We start from the raw sequence: 22,867 nt of genomic DNA, 5'->3' as shown, positions 1-22,867 counted from the left end.
CATACAGAATCACTAAGCTGCATGGTCCATGAAGGGACATTCTGTCCAGCCCCTGCTACAATGAAAGACTTGTTTTATTCAGACCCCTAAGTGGGCTCTTGGCCTCTTTCATAAGGTCACACCAATAGTTGCCTCTGATTGCCTCTGGGTCTTAAAACCATCTCCCAAATGATGTTCTCTTCACATTTACCCTAAACCTGCCAGTACTCATTCTCTCTTTCTCCTCTCTCTTTCAAATACCAAACTGATTAAAAATAAGAGCTGATCGATAATATTTCAGCCTGACCAGTGATGGTGCAGTGGATAGAATGTCTACCTGGGATGCTGAGGTCCCAGGTTCAAAGCCCTGAGGTCACTGGCTTTAGTCTAAGGTTGATGGCATGGGCAAGGGGTCACTGGCTCAGCTTGAGCCCTCTGGTCAAGGCACATTTGAGAAAGCAATCAATGAACATCTGAAGGTGATACAACTATGAGTTGATGTTTCTCATCTCTCTCCCTCCCTATCTCTCTCTCTCTTGCTAAATAATAATAATAATATTATTATTTCATATTTTAAAACATGGCTTCACGGTATCATAGGTTGAGCCAACAAGTTCTGCAACAATCTGGCCCCTTCCGACCTCTCTATCTCCATTTCACAATCTGTGCTCCACCCAGCTGGTTTTTCTCACTTCCTCTGACAGCACACTTCCTCCTGTATGCAGCCACAGTACTTACAGCTTCCTCTGTCTAGAATGACCCCAAACTTTCCCTAGGGTACCACTCAGGGTTGTAAGTCTAGCTTACTTAGAATATAAGTATTTACAGAAGGGCAATGCATCCTGCAGAATCACTGGGAGTCCTGTAAAATCAGGCTGAGTTTCCAAAAAGGACTCCCAGAGTCATATCACAAAACTGGTCTGCCAAACAGGAGGCTGCTCCTCCGACCATGAAGATATCATCACAGTTTTTATCACCAGAACCATGCTTCCACCACAACACTGGGCCAGCAAATGGATGACCTACATCTTGTCCCGTTTCCCACTCAGTGAACTTAGACAAGAATTCACACAAAAGGATATATTGTAGGTTATTTGAATAGGTCAATATTTATTAAATTAAGAATTAATAACTTAAAAAAAAACTACCAGGGCCATATTACTTCATTGGTGAATTCTACCAAATATTTAAGGAAAAATTATACCAATTTTTACAATCTCTTTCAGAAAATAGAAGCAGAAGGAATTCTCTCTAACTCATTCTACAAGGCTGGCATTATTCTGATGCCAAAACCAAAAAAGATATTACAGATTGACAGTCTCATGAACACAGGTACAAAAACCCTAAAAAATATTAGCAAATTCCATCTAATAATGTATTCAAAGAACTATTCCTTACAACCAAAAGGGATTTGTTCCGGACATTCAAGATTGGCTAACATCTGAAAACCAGTTAATGTCTCTGTCCCATCAACAGAGTAGAGAAGAAAGATTATATGATCATAACAATAGATGCAGAAAAAGCATATAACAAAATTCAATACTTATTCATGATAAAAAAAAAACAACAACACTCTCAGCCAACTAGAAATAGAAGAGAATTTCCTGAGCTTGATAAAGAACATCTACAAAACAACCTACTAAAAAGTATACTTAATGGTGAGAAAACTAGATGCTTTCCTGCTAATATCAGAAACAACACAAGGATGCTCCTTCTCAATACTCTTATTCAACATCATACTGGAAGTCCTAGCCAACATAATAAGAAAAGAAAAGAAAAGAAAATACAAGTATACCAATTGGGAAGAAAGAAATAAAACTGTGGGGGGTTTTTTCAGAGATGACTGTCTATGTAGAAAATCTCAAAGAATTGACAACAACAAAGAGAAACTGGAACTGCTAAGCAAGCATTGCAAAATAGAAAGTTAAAATATTAAAGTCTATTATTTTCCTATATATTAGCAGTGAACAAATGGAAGTTGACTTTTAAAACAATTATCATTTAGTAGCATCCCCCAAAATAAAATACTTAGGCATAACTTTTACAAATTATGTACAAGATCTAGATAAGAAAAACTACAAAATTTGATCAAAGAAATCACAGAATTAAATAACATATTCTATGTTCATGAATAAGAAGATTCAAAATTGCTAAGATGTCAGTTCTTCTCAACATGATCTATAGATTCAGTACAAGTTCAATAAACATCCCTGCAGGTTACTTTTTGGATATTGTCAAAATGATTCTAAAGTTTATGTGGAGCAGCAAAGATCCAATAACTAAAACAATATTGAAAGAAAAGAGCAAAGTTGGAGGACTGACACTACCTGGTTAAAAATTTACAATAAAGCTATAGCAATTAAAATAGCCTAGCACTTCCATGGTTGGGTTGCTCAGTTGGTTAGAGCATTGTCCCAATATGCCAAGATTGCAGATTCGATCTCCAGTCAGGGCACATATGAGAATCAACCAATGAATGTATAAATGGGTGGAACAACAAAACAATGTTTCTTTTTCTTTCTTTCTTTCTTTCTTTCTTTCTTTCTTTCTTTCTTTCTTTCTTTCTTTCTTTCTTTCTTTCTTTCTCTCTCTCTCTTCTCTCTCTTTCATTAAAGATCAATTTAAAAGACAATGTAGTATTGTCAAAAGAATAGAAAAATTCATCAGTGAAACAGAATCAGTAACTCAGAAATAGATCCACACAAATGTAATCAACTGATCTTTGACAAAGGAAAAAGGCAACTCAATAAAGAAAAGACAGTTTTTTCAACGAATGGTACTAGAGCAACTGAATGTGCACATGTAAAAATAAATAAATAAATCTAGACACAGACCTTACATATTTCACAAAAATTAATTCAAGATGGATCATAGGCCTAAATGCAAAATATGAAGCTATAAAACTTCTAAAAGATAACATAAGAGAAAGTGTGGTTTAGTGACGATTTTGAGGGTGTGTGTGTGTGTTTCACAACTTTGACTGCTGAGAAGGCCCAGAGCAGTGACATCCCAGGAACAATGAGCACCCTTAGGTCTCAGATCTTTGTTTCTAAATACCATTCTCACAAAGGAAGGAAAAGAGGGAGTGAGGAAGGGAGGGAGAGAACAAGTGAGGGAGGAAGAGAGGAGGGCGGAAGGAAGGAAGGAAGGAAGGAAGGAAGGAAGGAAGGAAGGAAGGAAGAGAAAGAAAGAAGAAAAAAACCAGAGCTTCTAGGATAAATGGGTGATTGGCAAATTAAAATACAATATAAACTTGGAACATTCTATAATGCCAGAAAATAAGGAAATACTAAGGGAAAAAATATAATGAAAATGAGGGCATGCCAAAAGGACATTGCTGTCAATGTGAAGGTGCTCTCCATAGCAAAGATGGACACAATTTGAGCAAGAAAATATATAATGATGGTATTGACTTACATCTACAAATGAAATAAATGAGTACATGTGAATATCAATAATTGAATAAATAAACACATGAAAAAGTTCTTGCCTATGGAAGTATTTAAATTCTTAATGTTGAAGGAATCTTGCAGGCAAGAACACGGATTAATGCTAAAACTAGTGAGTAGAACTATGAAGAGAAAGGGAATACTTGCATGGTTTCAAAATAACTCCCCCTACCCCCAAGATACTAATTACAAAAGGAAAAACTGTAACTTTTCAGTGCCGATACCTGGCAGACACCACCTTTACCAGGTGATCAAAGTGAACATCAATAGTAATGTGACTTACCAATATCAGAGACCATTGATAAGTCTCCCTGAGAAAGGTGCAATGTCCCTTCTGTGATAGTCTTGCCAAAACTGCATGCCCTCAATCTTGTCATGAGAAAACATTAGATAAACCCAATTGAGCGGCGTTCTATAAAAACCTGAGCAGTGCTCTTCAAAAGTGCCAAGGTCACCAAAAGCAAAGAAAGACCGAGGAGCTATCACAGATTAGAGGAGATTAAGGGGACATGAAAACCACATGTGATGTGGATACTGGATTGGATTCCAGACCAGAAGAAAGAATATCACCAGGAAAAATGGTGACATTCCAATAAGGTCTGTAGATTCGTTGTTAATGTTCATTTGCTGGTTTCCATAATGTACCATGGCTCTATGTAGGATGTTAACATTCAGGGAAGCTGGAACTTCCCGGAGTATACAGTATCATTGCAACTTTTCTATAGGTGTAAATGTATTTCAAAATAAGAAGTCCCCTCCCCCCAAAAAAAGTATTGAGTAATTTTTCCTCAAACACACACAAAAAAATAGGAAACAGGACATAGTAGAAACATTTTCAACCATAAACCTGAGATTGAAAATAACTATTACCAAAAGGCTGAGTCTTTTAAGTATGGATACTTTAAGACCACTTCTCTGAACACAGACTATGTTCAAAGCACCTTCCATTTGAAAATGTCCAACCTACGTAAAATTGCAACTTACCTTTCACCCACTCACTCCTGTGACCCCTTCTCATCTCTATTGCTTCTTTCTTCATTGCCTTATCACCACCTAACATGCTCTATAATTTATTTATTGCATCTTTTGTTTTTTCTTTGTCTCTCTCCACTAAGATAAAGCTCCATAAGTAGAGGATTTTGTTGCTTTGTTGTTGTTGTTGTTTTATTAAGAAAGACATGGAGAGATAGGCAGGAAGAGAGAGAAGCATCAACTTGTAGCTTTGCTTCAGTTATGCATTGATTGCTTCTCCTCTATGCCTTGACTAGGGATGGGACCAGTAACTTTGGGCTCAAGCTGGTGACCTTGGGATCTTATTGATGATCCTATGCTCATGCTGATGACCTCAGGTTTTGAACCGGTGACCTCAGTGTTGTAAGTTGACACCCTATCCACTGCACCACCACTAGTCAGGTTAGAGATGTTTGTTTTGCTCACTGATAGTCTCCAAGTGCTTACATTAGTCCTTGGATGAAAGAGTCTGCCAAGAGGCCAAACCATGGACTTCGAATTCTTATAAAACATTCCCAAAAAGATTGGAAAAGAGAGGCAATGGGTGATGCCAACAGAGCCTTTGAGTGTTGTGCCCTGGATGCAATACCAGGGACCACCAGGATCAGAATACATGTGGGGGAGACAGCCTGTGGATTGTAGAAATGATGTGTTCCAGAGGCTGAGATGCTTAACAAAAGGCAAAGGTCTAGCTCATCACCTCTGAACCTTGACATAGGCCTAAAACAAAAAACCATGAAAGCAAAAATCCCAGACTGACAGAGATCCTTGGAGAATGTGTTGGTTTGCTAGGGCTGTGTACTAGGTATAAAGTCCCACACTCTGAGTGGTTTAAACAGTAGGATGTATTATTTCATAGTTCTTGAGGCCAGAGTCTGAGGTCAAGGTGCCGCGTGGTTGGCTCTTCCTGAGGGCTGTGAGGGAGGATCTGCTAGACTCCTCCCCACTCCCAACTTCTGCTGGTTTCCTGGCCATCTTAAGCATTTCTTGGCTTGTAGAAGCATTGCCACAATCTTTGCCTACATCTTCACATGGTGCCCTCCGTGTGTGTGTGTGTGTGTGTGTGTGTGTGTGTGTGTGTGTGTGTGCCCGAGTTTTCTCTTTTTATAAGGACATCAGTGATACTGGATGAGGCCAACGCTAATAACCTTATCTTAACTAATCACATCCTCAAAGACCCTATTTTCAAATAAGGTTACCTTCTGAGATACCAGAAGTTAGGACTTCAACCTAGGAATTTGGCAGGGGATGCAGTTTAACCTAACATAAGTTTACCACTTGAAGGAAATTATATCTTCAAGGTAGAAGCTGCTTAGAGGGCTATTAGCATAGATTAAGTTACGCTGTGGTCACTACCAATCTCAATGATCAGTGACTTCAAACAGTAAAATTTCAAGGAATTTGAAGATGGCGATGGAGTTGCCAGATGTAGCAACTTCCACCTCCCCGAACCAAAGTAGATTACAACTTAATTTTAAGAACCATCATCTGGAAAAACCAACTTTGGACTAAACTAAGAGAACTCTTCAACGAAGGAACACTGAAGAAGCCACACTGAGACTGGTAAGAAAAGTGGAAATGCGGAGAGGGCTGCCCAGCTCCTTGGAGTGAATGGCAGCCCGGAGAGACTCGCTTGGCAGGAATTGAGTTTAGCAGAGAGGGGAGGGTCCTGGGCCCCAGGAACAAAGCCCCAGCCTGCAGCCCCAGAGCCTAGAAGAGGTGTATGGAAAGTACAATATTTAGCTGTGAAACAAGTCAGGATACTGTTTGTGAGAAAGAGACAGATTTCTCAGACCTAGGATTCTTCTTTTTTTTTTTTTTCTTTTTTTTTTTTTAATGGGGCGACATCAATAAATCAGGATACATATATTCAAAGATAACATGTCCAGGTTATCTTGTCGTTCAATTATGTTGCATACCCATCACCCAAAGTCAGATTGTCCTCTGTCACCTTCTATCTAGTTTTCTTTGTGCCCCTCCCCCTCCCCCCTTTTCCTCTCCCTCTCTCCCCTCCCCCCGTAACCACCACACTCTTATCAATGTTTCTTAGTCTCACTTTTATGTCCCACCTACGTATGGAATAATGCAGTTCCTGGTTTTTTTCTGGACCTAGGATTCTTCTTAAAGGGACTGCAGAAAACCTCTTTCACAATCACTCACCCGGGGCTCCAGGGGACGGGGAGAGAGAAAAGGACCGGAGTAGCAGGAAGAGATTGTAATCTAGGAAGAGAGGACCAGAGTAGCAGGAAGAGAGTGTAATCTAGGAGGTACAGGGAGAAACACTTTGAGGGACAGCCACCCTAACCCCTGGGCTGAGTCACTCCCCAAATCTGAAGTGAATATTTCCCCTGGAACAAGCAATACCAGCAAAGGGAAGCAGGACACCAGCCAAACAAGCTCTTCGGCGGCACTCAGAGCAGAGTCGCTTAGAAAGAGGAAACTTTCAGGACTACAGTATGGAGTGTTAGGATCTGAGCTGCAGCACCCTCACCCACACGGCTGAGGGCACGCAGTTCCCTCAGTGGGGGCGAAAGGGGGTGGAAGCAGGGTCAGCCATGACTGAGGCCCGGAGTGAGCTCAGTCTTGCCTGGTGGGGATGGAGAGGACACTGAAAGTGGTCCGGCCCAGCTGTGGGCCCACCTTCAATCCCATCTGGGGGGAAAAGGCAAAAGCCTGAGAACAGGCAGAGACCAGTGGCTGAGCATGGGCATGCAGCCCCACCCAGCCCATGGGAGCCGAGGCTTGCAGCCCAAGTGTAAGCTGGCTCCTCCCGCAGGGGTGGGGTGAAAGCCCAGGAACAGGTGGAGACCCGCAGCTGAGCAAAGATGCTCACTCCTGCCTGCGGTGCAAAGGCTTACGGCTGCGCTGATAGCATTGCACAACACCACCTGCAGGGGCGAGCCAAGGCCAAGGCCTTCCAAGGCTTGTAGACCCCAGCACGTGAACATAGTCTCTCCCATGGAGGAGAGGGGGAAACTGCAGCAGGCCATGCTGGCAACGCCCACACCCGTCCATATCCCTACACCCTAGGGGGTGGTGGACCTGCAGACAGACCACACCTAGAAAACACAGAGGCCACACCCACTGGACTCCAGTGGCCAAACCCTTCTAATACATAGATAAAATGGAAAGGCAGAGAAATGCAACCCAAATGAATCAAGAGAAATCCCCAGAAAAGAACCTGAATAAGTCAGATATAACCAAATTACTGGATGCAGAGTTTAAAATAAAGATTGTTAGGATGCTCAAAGATCTTAGAACAATAGGTAATCATAATGAACAACTAAATAAAGAGGTAGCAAGTATAAAAAAGGACATCTAAATAATAAAAAGGAATCAGTCAGAAATGACAAATACAATATCAGAAATGAAGACCACAATGGAAGGAATTAAAAGACGAATGGATGAAGCTGAGGGTTGAATCAGTGAGTTAAAGGACAAGATAAACCAGGGGTGCCCAAACATTTTACACAGGGGGACAGTTCACTGTCCCTCAGACCGTAGAAGGGCCGGACTATAAAAAAACTATGAACAAATCCCTATGCACATTGCACATATCTTATTTGAAAGTAAAAAAAAAAAAAAAAAAAAAAAGGGAACAAATACAATATTTAAAATAAAGAACAAGTAAATTTAAATCAACAAACTGACCAATATTTCAATGGGAACTATGGGCCTGCTTTTGGCTAATAAGATGGTCAATGTGCTCCTCTCACTGACCACCAATGAAAAAGGTGCCCCTTCCAGAAGTGCAGCCTGAGGGCTGGATAAATGGCCTTAGGGGACCGCATGCACCTGCGGGTCGTAGTTTAGGGGACCCCTGAGATAAACAAAGGCACGGAAGCAGAGCAGAAAAAAGAAAAGAGACTCAAAATGTCTGAGGAAACTCTAAGAGAGCTCTGTGACGACATGAAGAGAAATAACATCCGCATCATAGGGGCTCCTGAAGAAGAGAAAGAACAAGGAATAGAGACTTTGTTCAATCAAAGTATAGCTGAAAACTTTCCTAAATTGATGCAGAAAAATATCTCATCAGTTCAAGAAGCACAGAGAACTTCATTAAAGAGAAACTCAAAGAAATCTACACCAAAACACATCATAATTAAAATACCAAAGCTGCCCTGGCCGATTGGCTCAGTGGTAGAGTGTTGGCCTGGCGTGCAGGAGTCCCGGGTTCGATCCCCTGCCAGGGCACACAGGAGAAGTGCCCATCTGCTTCTCCACCCCTCTCCTTCCTCTCTGTCTCTCTCTTTCCCTCCCGCAGCCAAAGCTCCATTGGAGCAAAGTTGGCCCGGGCACTGAGGATGGCTCTGTGGCCTCTGCCTCAGGCGCTAGAATGGCTCTGGTTGCAACAGAGCAACGCCCCAGATGGGCAGAGCATCGCCCCCTGGTGGGCATGCCAGATGGATCCCAGTCAGGCGCATGCGGGAGTCTGTCTAACTGCCTTCCCCGTTTCCAACTTCAGAAAAATACAAAAAATAAAAAATAAAAAAATAAAAATAAAAAAAATACCAAAGCTAAGTGATAAAGAGAAAACATTAAAAGCTGCTAGAGAAAAAGGGCTATCACCTACAAAGGAGCCCCCATAAGGATGACATCTGACTTCTCAACAGAAACACTTGAGGCCAGAAGGGAATGGCAAGAAATATTCAAAGTAATGCAGAACAAGAGCCTACAACCAAGACTACTTTATCCAGCAAGGTTATCATTTAAAATTGAAGGAGAAATAAAAAGCTGCCCAGACAAAAAAAACCTCAAGGAATTCACTATAACCAAACCAATGTTGCAAGAAATGTTAAGGAGCCTGTTGTAAACAAATCAAAGGGGGAAAAGAATATAGCAAAAGAGGAATACAGCTTTAAAGAATAAAATGGCAATAAACAACTACATATCAATAATAACCTTAAATGTAAATGGATTAAATGATCCAATCAAAAGAGATAGGGTAGCTGTGTGGATAAGAAAACAAGACCCATATATGTGCTGTCTACAAGAGACACACCTTAAAACAAAAGATGCACATATACTGAAGGTAAAAGGATGGAAAAAAATATTTCATGCAAATGGAAATGAAAAAAAAAGCTGGGGTAGCAATACTTATATCAGATAAAATGGACTTTAAAAGCAAAGGCTATAGTAAGAGATAAAGAAGATCACTACATAATAATAAAGGGAGCCATCCAACAGGAAGATATAACCATTATAAATATCTACGCACCTAATATAGGAGCACCTAAATATATAAAGCAGACTTTGATGGATATAGAGGGCGAGATCAACAGCAATACTATAATAGTAGGGGATTTCAATACCCCACTAACATCACTAGATAGATCCTCAAGAAAGAAAATTAACAAAGAAACAGCAGACTTAAAGGACACACTAGATCAACTCGATTTAACAGATATCTTCAGAACCTTTAACCCTAAAGCAGCACAATATACATTCTTTTCAAGTGCTCATGGTACATTCTCTAGGATAGACCACACATTAGGGCACAAAAGTGATCTCAAAAAATTTAAGAAGATTGAAATCATATCAAGCATTTTCTCTGATCACAATGGCATGAAACTAGAAATCAACCACAACAGAAACACTGAAAAATACTCAAACACTTGGAAACTAAATAGCATGTTATTAAATAAGGAATGGGTTAACAATGAGATCAAAGAAGAAATAAAAAATTCCTAGAAACAAATGATAATGAGCATACAACAACTCAAAATTTATGGGACACAGCAAAAGCAGTACTGAGAGGGAAGTTCATAGCATTACAGGCATACCTTAAGAAGATAGAAAAAGCTCAAATAAACAACTTGACCCTACATCTAAAAGAACTAGAAAAAGAACAAAAGTAAAGCCCAGAGATAGTAAAAGGAGAGAAATAATAAAGATCAGAGTGGAAATAAATGACATAGAGGCTAAAGAAACAATAAAGAGGATCAATAAAACCAGGAGCTGGTTCTTAGAAAAGGTAAACAAGATCGATAAACCTTTAACCAGACTCACCAAGAAAAAAAGAGAGAGGACTCAAATAAATAAAATTAGAAATGAAAGTAGAGAAATAACAACTGACACAACAGAAATACAAAATATTGTAGAAAATACTATGAAGAACTGTATGCCAAAAAATTAGACAACCTAGATGAAATGGACAAATTCCTTGAAACATATAATATTTTAAAAATCTATCTGAAAGAATCAGAAAACCTAAATAGACTGATTACAACAATGAGATCAAAACAGTTATCAAAAAACTTTCAACAAAAAAAAGTCCTGGGCCTGATGGCTTCACAAGTGAATTCTACCGAATATTCAAAGAAGAACTAATTCCTATCCTTCTCAAGCTATTTCAAAAAATTCAAGAGGAAGGAAGACTTCCAAGCTCCTTTTATGAGGTGAGCATAATTCTGATTCCAAAACCAGGAAAAGACAACACAAAGAAAGAAAATTATAGGCCAATATCCCTGATGAATTTAGATGCTAAAATACTCAACAAAATATTAGCAAAGCGGATCCACCAATATATGAAAAAAATCATACACCATGATCAAGTGGGATTTATTCTGGAGAGGCAAAGCTGGTACAATATTTGCAAATCAATCAATGTGATTCATCAAATAAACAAAAGGAAGGAAAAAAAACAGATAATTTCTATAGATGCAGAAAAAGCATTTGATAAAATCCAGCACCCATTCATGATCAAAACTCTCAGCAAAGTGGGAATACAGGAAACATACCTCAACATGATAAAGGTCATCTATGACAAACCCACAGCCAACATCATACTCAATGGGAAAAAATTAAAAGCAATCCCCTTAAGATCAGGAACAAGGCAGGGGTGCTCCCTTTCACCACTCTTATTCAACATAGTTCTGGAAGTCCTAGCCACAGCAATCAGACAAGAAGAAGAAATAAAAGGCATCCAAATTGGATAAGAAGAAGTAAAACTTATCATTATTTGCAGATGATATGATACTGTATATAAAAAACCCTAAAGTCTCAGTCAAAAAACTACTGGACTTGATTTCAGCAAGGTGACATGATATAAAATTAATACTCAGAAATCAGAGGCATTTTTACACACCAACAATGTTCTGTCAGAAAGATAAATTAAGTAAACAATCCCCTTCACTGTTGCAACCAAAAAATAAAGTACCTAAGGGTAAATTTAACCAAGGAGATTAAAGACTTGTCCTCAGAAAATTATAAACATTGATAAAAGAAATCAAGGAAGAAACAAACAAGTGGAAGCATATACCGTGCTCATGGTTAGGAAGAATAAACATCATTAAAATGTCTATATTATCCAAAGCATTTATAAACTCAATGCAATACCAATTAAAATACCAATGACATACTTCAAAGATATAGAACACATATTCCAAAAATTTATATGGAATCAAAAAAGAACAGAATAGTCTGACCAGGTGGTGATGCAGTGGATAGAGCGTTGGACTGGGATGCCGAGGACCCAGGTTCAAGACCCCGAGGTCGCCATCTTGAGCTCGGGTTCATCTGGCTTGAGCAAAAAGCTCACCAGCTTGGACCCAAGGTCACTGGCTCGAGCAAGGGGTTACTCAGTCTGCTGAAGGCCCGCGGACAAGGCACATATGAGAAAGCAGTCAATGAACACCTAAGGTGTCGCAATGAGAAACTATTGATTGATGCTTCTCAACTCTCTGTTCCTGTCTGTCTGTCCCTGTCTATCCCTCTCTCTAACACTCTTTCTGTCTCTGAAAAAAAAAAAAAGAACAGAATAACCTCAGCAATCTTAAAAAGAAGGAATAAAGTGGGAGGTATCACACTTCCTGATATCAAGTTATACTACAAGGCTATTGTACTCAAAACAGCCTGGTACTGGCATAAGAACAGGCATATAAACCAATGGAACAGAACAGAGAACCCAGAAATAAACCCACACCTTTATGGACAACTGATATTTGACAAAGGAGGTAAGAGCATACAATGAAGTAAAGACAGCCTCTTTAACAAATGGTGTTAGGAAAATTGGACAGCTACCTGCAAAAAAATGAAACTAGACCACCAACTTACATCATTCACAAAAATAAACTCAAAATGGATAAAAGACTTAAATGTAAGCCATGAAACCATAAGCATCTTAGAAGAAAACATAGGCAGTAAGCTCTCTGACATCTCTCGCAGCAATATATTTGCTGATTTATCTCTGTGGGCAAGTGAAATAAAGGACAGGATAAACAAATGGGACTATATCAAGCTAAAAAGTTTTGCACAGCTAAAGACAATAAGAACAGAATAAAAAGACAAACTATACAATGGGAAAACATATTTGACAATACATTTGATAAGTGGTTAATAACCAAAATTTATAAAGAACTTATAAAACTCAACACCAGGAAGACAAACAATCCAATCAAAAAAATGGGAAAAAGAAATAAATAGACACTTCTCCAAAAAGGACACACAGATGGCCAATAGGCATACGAAAAAATGCTCAACATTACTAATCATTAGAGAAATGCAAATTAAAACCACAATGAGATATCACCTCACACCAGCCAGAATGGCACTCATCAACAAAACAACACAGAATAAGTGCTGGTGAGGATATGGAGAAAAGGGAACCCTCCTGCACTGCTGATGGGAATGCAGACTGGTGCAGCCACTGTGAAAAACAGTATGGAGATTCCTCAAATTAAAAATCAATCGAACTGACTTTTGACCCAGCTATACCACTTTTAGGAATATACCTCAAGAACACCATAGCACTGTTTCAAAAGGAGAAATGCACCCCCATGTTTATGGCAGCATTGTTCACAATAGCGAAGATCTGGAAACAGCCCAAGTGCCTGTCAGTGAATGAGTGGATTAAAAATCAGTGGTACATATATACTATAGAATACTATGGGGCCATGAAAAAGAAGGAAATCTTACCTTTTGCGACAACATGGATAGACCTGGAAACTATTATGTTAAGTGAAATAAGCCGGGCAGAGAAAGAAAAATATCATATGACCTCACTCATTTGAGGAATCCAATGAACAATGTGAACTGAGGAACGGAATTGAGACAGAGGAGAGATCAAAGGGACCAGAGGAAAAGAGGACAGAGGGAAAGGGGTTGATAGGATGGGATAAATCTGAAGGGAAGGGGGAGGGTGTTATGGGGAGGGGAGCAAGGGAGATGTTTAGGGGCATATGGGGGAGGGGGGATGCATTCGGGGCAACACTAGAATCTATGTAAACACAATAAATTAAAATCAATTAAAAAAAAAAGAAATGGTGAAGCAAAAAAAAAAAAAAAAATCAGAAATTTAAAACACACAAATCCAGCCCTGGCCGGGTAGCTCAGATGGTTAGTACATCATCCCGATATGCCAGGGTTGTGGGTTCAATCAATCCCCTGTCAGGGCACATACAAGAATCAACGAATAAATGCATAATAAGTTAACAACAATAACAACAAAAAACAGTAAAATTTCTTGGCTCTGGCCGATTGGCTCAGCAGTAGAGCTTCAGCCTGGTGTGTGGAAGTCCCGGGTTCGATTTCCAGCCAGGGCACACAAGAGAGGCATCCATCTGCTTCTCCACCCTTCCCCCTCTACTTCCTCTCTCTCTCTCTTCCCCTCCTGCAGCCAAGGCTCCACTGGAGCAAAGTTGGCCCGGGCGCTGAGGATGGCTCTATGGCCTCTGCCTCAGGCACTAGAATGGCTCCGGTTGCAATGAAGCAACAGCCCCAGATGGACAGAACATCGCCCCCTGGAGGGCTTGCCAGGTGGATCCTGGTCGGGCTCATGTGGGAGTCTGTCTCTCTGCCTTCCCGCTTCTCACTTCAGAAAAATCCAAAAAAAATCCAAAGAAACCCCCCCCCCCCAAAATAGTAAAACTTCTTTGTCTCTGACTAAGTGCACTGAGGGTCTGCGGGACTCTCCATGCCCTGACTCAGGGATCCAAGCCCCTTCCCCCTTCTTGTTCCACCATGACAGGCAGAGCAAGGCCAGGGTGCTGCCCATGGTTCTTCCTTTTGGTTCAGGCAGGAAGACCCTCAGCACCAATGCTCATGTGATCTAATACAAGAACCAGTCTCCTGGGCCTGCCTACCTGGAGGGTGGCCCAGGGATGGTGGGGAGCAAGTGGAATGTTTATGACCACTTCACTGACTTTTTTGGGAGTGGTGTCAGGGATGTTTACCTAGGGCAGTAGAAACTAAATTCTTATCATGTATTGGATGGCAGGGAAAGAGATATTTGCTTTAGAAATTAAAGCTAGGGTCACTGTGTCCCTGAGAATTGGAAAAGAAAGAACAATGGATCCAGGAAGCATTAATCAGCGCCATCTTCAAACAGGTGCAGAGTGGGATAAGGTGGAGACAAGTACTTAAGGGGCAGTCTCTAGCTTTCTCTAGAAGGGGAAAGAGAAGGAGGAGGAGAAGAAGAAAGTGGAGCAAGAAGGAGAAAAGGTAGAGGCGCTGACCCAAGTCAGTGGGAAGTGACCATCTGCTTCATTGCACCCTTTTGGTCCCTGGAAGAGCAGAATGAGTCCTCACAACCGCCCCCTCCAGAGGCTTACATGGGTCCTAGCACTTTGTGGGGGTTGAGTATGTACATCCTGCGAATGAATGATTGATAGAATGAATGAATAACAATAAAGGCCCCCTTTTCTATGCCCAAAGGCCACATTTGGCTGAAGAAAGAAGCTATCCTCACTCAATGGTCTGGTTGGCCGTGTAGTGAGTCCACAGCCTGCACCAGCAGGTGCCCCGTTCTCTTGTGAGCATGGTTCCAGGGAGCTGACTGGGGCTCACTCGCACACAGAGCCTGATCTGGGGATTTTCCTCAGCCAGGAAGTAGGGCCATGTGAAGATTGCAAAGTAATCAACAATATTGGCATTGGCTAACAGCACATAAGTTTTTTCTATCCTCATCTCTGTCCTGCCAGCAAATGAGGGGAAGAAAAGGGACTTGCCCAGAAGTATGCGCATGCCAACTTTGAGTTCATTGCTTACCATAATCCCACCCCATTTGCCTCCCCAACCAAATCCCAACCTCCCTGGGGGCAACTATTTTAGGGGAGCTGCAGTTCAGACAGTCACTTGGAGCCATCAACTCTGGCTTTACTGAGAGGTAAATATCCGGAAATTTATGCTCCATCAGAAGTATGAGTCCCTGCTCATTAGCTGCCTTTAAGAATATCTGTGCTGTGCATATGTGTGCATGTGTGTTTATGCATGTGTATCTTGGCATGTATGAAAATAAACATGCATGCATGTGATCTGTGTCTTTGTGCACAGGCTGTTATGTGGGTAGGGAGTGTATTGTATTGTAGGAGAGGAGGTCTGCACTAGTGGGGGAGCTGGAGATTGTGCATATGCATGCATATGTGCGTGATGTATGTGCTCTTACGCATGTGTATGGGTGTAAGGGGTTGGAAAATCTTGCAAAGAGAGGGGTGCTGCTTTAATTTTGGAGAAAAATATTGAGGATTAAAATCCATGGATGGAATTTCCAAGACTTGAACCCAGTTGGGAACAAGATATGTCTAATGGAGGGCACATAACCTATGGCCTTGGCACTCTCCCAGCCGGTTAAGATGACCCGGTTGCAACCTCCAGGAATCCTCGGTCTGATGGGAAGCATGGGGGTGTCCTCAGTGTAGAATGCAGGGTTCTCGTCGGTCTGAGGCCTGCCTGTGTGCAAAAACATTCAGCAGAGCTGGGAAGAGTCAGGAGGTCCTGCATGTGCACAACCTTCGTGTTCTGTGTGTGATGAAAGCAGTCCTCCTGGATTGAGGAGCATGTCTGTGTGTTCCCCTGAAGAGTCCTTCCTCTAGGGCTGCTGAGTGTGAGCTGGGAAACAGGGGGCCAGGGCAGACGCTGGTCCCACCTGGGGGGGATCTAGGCCAATCCATCTGCATTTCTCCCACACAGAGCTGTCAACATGAAGATCCTTCTGTTGCTGGCCTTGACCATGGCTTTTGGTAAGAGCTGACCCTGACTTCTGGCCACAAGTGGGCAGCCCAGGACGGACATAGCCTCAACCCCAGCGTTCCTTCCAATTTCACAGGCCCTCTCTTTGTGGGTGGGAGAGAGGCTGTGGGGGGAGTAACAGAGAGGGACAGAGGAGGAGGACACAGGTCCCCAGGCCCCATCACCAGGTGATTTCCTTCCAGGCCTGCTGCAGACCCATGGGGATTTGCTGGATTTCCGGAAAATGATCCGGTTGATGACAGGAAAGGAAGCCGTGTCCGGTTATGCCTTCTATGGTTGCTACTGCGGCTTCGGAGGCCGTGGATTCCCCAAGGATAGCACGGATTGGTGAGGCCGCCCCGGCCTTCCCCTCCCTTTGCCCACTTGTTATCTCCACAGGGTCAGGAGCTGCAGGGCAATGCTGGTACCCATCCGCCTGGGGCCCCAGGAGGTCCCGGCCTGAAAAGCAGCCAGCATATTGGAAACTCTGCTCTAGACTATGGCAAAGTCACTGGGTCTCTGCTCAGGGCCCAGGGGGTGAGACCACGGGGCACCAGACTCCCTGAAGCCATGAGGAGGCATCCTCATAAGGTACTATTGTCACAGGTGCTGCGCCAGACATGACTGTTGCTACACCCTTCTGGAGAAACAGGGCTGCGGCACCAAGTTTGTGGGCTACGAGTTTACTTACCAAAATGGTCAAATCATCTGTGGTAAGAAAGAGTCCTACAACTTCACCTGGTCCTTTTGTTTCCTTTGCTGGGTATCCACTGTGCTGGGCACCAGAGACAGAGACACAAAGGAACAGTGCCCCTGCCTCAGGGACAGTAAGAAGATGAAAACACCACTCAGGAGACTCCCATAGGAAGAAAAAAGGGCAGGACACTGAACCCAGGCTGAGATTCCAGAAGGCTCCTGACCGTGGGGACTGCCAAGCTGGGTCTTGAAGGCTGCGCAGGCATCAGGGGAGAGAAGGACTTGGGGACCTTCTTATAAGGGGGCCCAGCAGGGTCAGAGGGACCCGAGGGAACTGTAACACTTCCGTGAGACTGAAAGAGAAGGAGTAGAGAGACATGATGTGGAAGGAACGGGAAGGGGTTAGGTCAAGCCCAAGGCCCATATGGCAGGGGTCCTCAAACTTTTCACAAAGGGGGCCAGTTCATTGTCCCTCAGACCGTTGGAGGGCCGGACTATAAAAAAAAAACTATGAACAAATCCCTATGCACACTGCACATATCTTATTTGAAAGTAAAAAAACAAATACAATATTTAAAATAAAGAACAAGTAAATTTAAATCAACAAACTGACCAGTATTTCAATAGGAACTATGGGCCTGCTTTTGGCTAATGAGATGGTCAATGTGCTCTTCTCACTGACCACCAATGAAAGAGGTGCCCCTTCCGGAAGTGCGGCGGGGAGCCAGATAAATGGCCTCAGGGGGCTGTAGTTTGGGGACCCCTGCCATATGGTATTTAGATTTTGTCCTAGAGCAGTAGGAGTGAGACGATCAGACTTGATTCTGGAAGACTCTCCCTGGCGGCAGGGTGGGCAGAGACAGGAGACCTTTGCCATTGGACATACCACAGTGGCGGTCTTGATGGTAGGAGTGGAGAGGGGTTCTAAGGTGCGTTACAGGTAGAACTAACTAGTGATTGCCTGTGGAAGGGGAGAGGAAGCTGTTGGGTGGGTAGACAGCTGTGTAGATGGGACAGGAGGCCGTCTGGTGAGTGAGAAGAGGAGGAGTCCTACGTAGAGCGTGTTGAAGAGGCTTCCGGAACACCCAGGGAGGTGCGGAGCAGGCGGCTGGGTGTCGGAACGTGCAGCTCCAGGGAGGGGTCTGGACTGGGTGGGGGCGCAGAGTCAGGAGTCGGCAGCAGAGAGCTGAGGGTTGGGTGTGCTCACCCATTTAAAGGCCCAGAAAGGACAGAGGAGGGATAACCCGAGAGGGGGCAGGAGAGCGGAGAGGGAAGGTCAGAGTGTTAACAGCAGCCAATTTAACAGCGGAGTCTCCGGGATAAGGGCTGACAAGCCTTCTCGGATTTAGACGCAGGGTGACTGAGGACCCAGTGGGGGCTGTGGCCATGGAGCAAGAGGGCAAAGCCAGGTCAGAGCAGGTGCGGAGCGAGCGGGGAGTGAAGCCGAGACAGTCAGTATAGACAACATTCCGGAGCAAGTTTGGCTTGAAGAGGAGGAGAAAGCTGGGAGGACACCGAAAGGGTTTGTCCCGCGCCCCAGACAGCAAATCCACAGGTGGGATTTTGAAAGCATGGCTTCTTGCCCAACACCCTGAGCTCTTTAAGATCAGAAATTATGTCTCCCTATCATGACCTCTCCGCGGGGTCGTGTATTTTAGCAGGCTTTGGGCTGCAAGCTACAAGATGCTCAACTAAAAAGCGACTGGCTAACGGGGAAGTCTGACTCTGACCAACGGAAGTCTGCAAGAGGGCAGTGCAGGGCTGGGGCAGCTTCTCAACTGCGTCATCAGGGACGGAGCCTTCGCCACCTTCCGCTCCGCCATGTGGGCGTGGGGATGCCAAGAGGCATGGCGCCACTCCGGGCATCATGGCCTCATGCTATAGAAGAGGCTTTCCCCTGGGTATTTTTCTCTTTGAGGAAGCAAATTAATCCTCCCCACAGCCCCTAGGAGACTTCCCCATGTACCTCATTGGCCAGAGACCAACCATTGACAGGAAAAAGGGATGAGCATGGCTGGTTTACACCAATCACAACGCATTCCCATGCCCTAGGGGCTGGGGCTTTGCACCTGGACACATTTGTTGTCAAGAAGAAAGAAACAATGGCTGTCAGGAAAGCCTTTATGAGTTTCCCAGTGCTTGGGTGCTGGTATCCTCATCAGACTGGGTGCCAGCTTCCCAGGGACGGGCACTCTGTCTTCACACCGGTCGGAGCTATCTGGAGCATAGCTGCTTGTCTCAGACTAGAAATTCTGGAGGACAAGAGCTGTGTCTTTCTCCTCAGGGTTCCCACAAGGAGCCATGAAATATAAAATATTAACAACCCCCCACCCAGTGTTTATTTTCTTATCATTTCAGCAAAACAAGATCGCTGTAAAAGGGAACTGTGTCTGTGTGATAAAACGGCTGCCATCTGTTTTGCGAGAAACCTGAACACCTACAATAAAGCATACCAATACTACAACAATTGGGGGTGCAGTAGCAGAAAGTCCATGTGCTGAGGGCACCCGGACGCCTCGCCACCGATGCTGAGTTCCCTCTCCTAGCCCTCACCGCCTCCCTGCTCTAGTTAGTCCCCCAGAGATGAAGGAAACGCCCCTCTCCCATCCCAGAGACAAGCCAGGAGCCCTTCCATCCCCAGATAGAAGCCTCTATCCGGAATAAGAAGCCCTAAGTCATGGATGCCTGGCGCCCTTTCCCTCTTCCTTGGGCAGCAGGAGATGCCCCCATTCCCACTGTTCTCCAAGTCCTGCTTTTTCTGCTTAGCAGTGACAGCTACACTCCCAGTGTCTCTTCTGAATAAAGCAATTCCTTGGCAAAGTGTGTGTGTATGTGTGTGTGTGTGCACTCGCACACACTCGTGTGCACTGCCCTAGTGTAAGAACAAACTGGTACAAGGCAATATAGTGTAAGCAGGTTAAAATAGAGACTCTGGAGTCAGACTGGCTGAGTCAGACCCGCCCCCCACCTCCCTGAGTCTTCCTTCTCTCATTAAATGGAGATGGCTTTGGTACCAACTGCACGTGCTTCCTGGAGAACTAAAGCACAAGTGAAACCCAGCCGTCAACAGCTCCTTCCCTGGGCAAGAGCACCTCCTGCTGGCCCCTTCGGGGGAAACAGGACAGTTGGTCTTGATGTTTTGGGGGCTACAGTTCACATCCTCCACGTGGCATAGTCTTCTCCTGTGTTGCCAGCCTGGGAGGATGGGTGCATGTAATGCTGGCCACCAGCTGGATCCCGGGGCATTATCGCCTCACCTAGGGCTGGCCATCTGGGCTGTGACACGTGCAGAGTCCATCAGGGACCCATGCTCGGAAGGGCACCACACCTAATTGAATGCTGTGTCCCAGCCATCTCCAAGTTCATAATAACACAGCCCCTCCTTTTTTTTTTTTTTTTTTTTTGGTATTTTTCCGAAGTGAGAAGCAGTGAGGAGGCAGACAGACTCCCACATGCATCTGACAGGGATCCACCAGGCATGCCCACCAGGGGGCGATGCTCTGCCCTTCTGGGGCGTTGTTCCATTGCAACTGGAGCCATTCTAGTGCCTGAGGTGGAGGCCATGGAGCCATTCTCAGTGCCCAGGCCAACTTTGCTCCAATGGAGCCTTGGCTGCGGGAGGGGAAGAGAAAGAGAGGAAGGAGAGGGGGAGGGGTGGAGAAGCAGATGGGCACTTCTCCTGTGTGCCCTGGCCAGAAATCAAACCCGGGACTTCCACACGCTAGGCCAATGCTCTACCGCTGAGCCAACCAGCCAGGGAGGCCCCCCATTTTTATTTTGCACCGGGACCCATAAATTATGTAGCTGGTCCTACCCTCACCTGGCGGTCACTTCCCCTCCTGTCATCCCAGGTTCCCCCAAGAGGGTTCTGCTGGGATAGTCCCTTTGGGATCAGCTGCTTTTCCAAGCACCACCAGGGCTGCCAGGTGTGGGTCTCTGCACAGAGGCGCCTTGCTTGGCCGCCCGGGTCAGGTGGGAGTGGAGCTCTAACCCACCACAGCTCAGCACAACCTGCTCTTTCCAATCCAGGGGCCGTGCCTTTCTGTGATTCCTCTTCCCAGAAAGATGCTTTTTCCAATTCTGCACAGAGTTACTTCCTTTGCCGGCAGCAGCCCTAATCACGTCCACTGGTGCTCATACTAAGATAAATGCAAATTAAAACTCCACAGAGATGTCATTTTTATTTATTAGAGTAGATAAAAGTCCCAAAGTGTGACAAGCTGCTCTGTCGGCAAGGCCACGCAGGGGAACCGTCGCACTCAAATGTAGCTGGTGGGAGGGCAAAGTGCCCACAGAGGGCCAGCTGGCGGAGCTATCAACATTATAAATGCGTTTACCCTTTGGCGCAGCGACTCCCCCCTTCTAAAAATTCACTCCACGAAAGCACACAGGCATAGGAACAGCACACACAGGTATAGTGATTGATGAGAAATTTTTTTTCTGCCACATTATTCTGAATTGGTTTGGAAATAATCCAAGTGCCCATGTAGGATGGACTAATTAAGTAAACAAGAATGCAACCTCAAAATGGAATACGTCTGTTTACTGAGGGACGCTTTCTCTGTTGCAGTATAGAAAGTCCCCAGCGCGGCAGCGAGGGGATAGAACAAGGTGAAGAGCAGTATGAAGGCAGTGCTACATTTATGTAGCAAAGGGTGGAAGTGTGGCTATGTATGTGCTAATATCACCATAAACCTTAAAAAATACACCAGGAGTTCATTAACATGGTCACCTGTAGAAAGCAGGGCTAGCGTGGGAAAGGGGTAAGAGGGAGATTCTCAGTATAAGAATTTCTTTAGCCTCGTGAACATATTTCATATTCAAAAGAAAATAAGCACCAGCCCACACATTCCTCTCCCTAAGACAGACACTAAGTATCAGAGACAACCTAGTCTAATCCAAGGGCTCGACAAACTGTGGCCTGTCAGCCAGATCTACCCTCTGCCTCATTCTGTATCGTTTATAAGCTAAGAATGGTTTCTACATTCTTATAATGGTTGGAAACAAATCAAAAGAAGGATATTTGTAACGCATTAAAACAATATGAAATTTCCATTTGAGTGGCAATAAATAAAGGTCGATTGTAACACAACCATGATCTTTGGTTTACAGAAGGTCAGTGACTGCTTGTATGGCATGAAAGCAGACTTGAATAGTTACAAATCCGGAATGTCTGTCCCTTTACAGGAAGAACTGGCTGATCCCGGGTCTAATCTGGTGCTTCTCAACCTATCCCTGGGCTTTGATCTGTCTCAGATCCCTACTTTTACAAAATAAAAGACATACCAAATATGAACCCAAATGTTTTGTTATTCGATTTGATGAACATAAAATTCACTGTCAAGTTGCTTTGAAATTGCTAAACACTCTCGATCTCTGAGTGTACCTCACCATGGGCAGAAAACCTTGCTCCGGCCTGTGGACCCCACCCAGGGGAAGTGTTAGTCTAAGCCGGTACTGAGGAAAGACAAGTACCCTTAACAGTTTCATAGTTAGCAATATGGTTTTGTCCTTTGACTTATAGAAAGCAGCATTTATTACTATGTGGGTAGAGTCTCTTTTCCTTTCCTGCTACCTTTCAGGATGCAATGGAGTGAGGCTGGGAGCACATTACTCCACCCGATCGCTTTTCAGTTCAAAGAGTGGCTCTGAAATGCCCTTTTGGAAAAACGCCATCATTAAATGGCTTGCCAAAGGTGTTCTTTCCTCCGGCCTCGGTCTCAGGCAGGGCACGGCTGCGGCTTGTTTGCTCTGTGACCGCTCTCCCTGCAGTAAAGACTTTGCAC

General features: G+C 44.0%; 2 protein-coding genes across 2 annotated transcripts in view; one reads left to right on the top strand and one right to left on the bottom strand.

The window, feature by feature from the left end:
- PLA2G5 (phospholipase A2 group V) overlaps nucleotides 1-22,867 on the bottom strand; it is a 315,873-nt gene that overhangs the window by 34,878 nt on the left and 258,128 nt on the right. The window lies entirely within an intron of this gene.
- PLA2G2A (phospholipase A2 group IIA) lies at nucleotides 15,505-19,840 on the top strand. The gene is made up of 5 exons (XM_066372043.1): nucleotides 15,505-15,543; nucleotides 16,347-16,396; nucleotides 16,589-16,733; nucleotides 16,992-17,098; nucleotides 19,440-19,840. Exons 2-5 carry the CDS (start codon nucleotides 16,357-16,359, stop codon nucleotides 19,580-19,582), a joined length of 435 nt encoding a protein of 144 aa, XP_066228140.1. The 5' UTR covers nucleotides 15,505-15,543; nucleotides 16,347-16,356; the 3' UTR covers nucleotides 19,583-19,840.

Source organism: Saccopteryx leptura, chromosome 3, assembly GCF_036850995.1.
Source record: "Saccopteryx leptura isolate mSacLep1 chromosome 3, mSacLep1_pri_phased_curated, whole genome shotgun sequence".
NCBI lineage: Eukaryota > Metazoa > Chordata > Mammalia > Chiroptera > Emballonuridae > Saccopteryx > Saccopteryx leptura.
This window is presented reverse-complemented; position numbering and strand designations above follow the sequence as displayed.

Coding starts and splice junctions, on each gene's coding strand:
- PLA2G2A (XM_066372043.1), top strand. CDS start 16,357: ATGAAGATCCTTCTGTTGCTGGCCTTGACCATGGCTTTTG. Junction 16,397..16,588: donor GGCCTTGACCATGGCTTTTG/GTAAGAGCTGAC, acceptor ATTTCCTTCCAG/GCCTGCTGCAGACCCATGGG. Junction 16,734..16,991: donor CCCAAGGATAGCACGGATTG/GTGAGGCCGCCC, acceptor CTATTGTCACAG/GTGCTGCGCCAGACATGACT.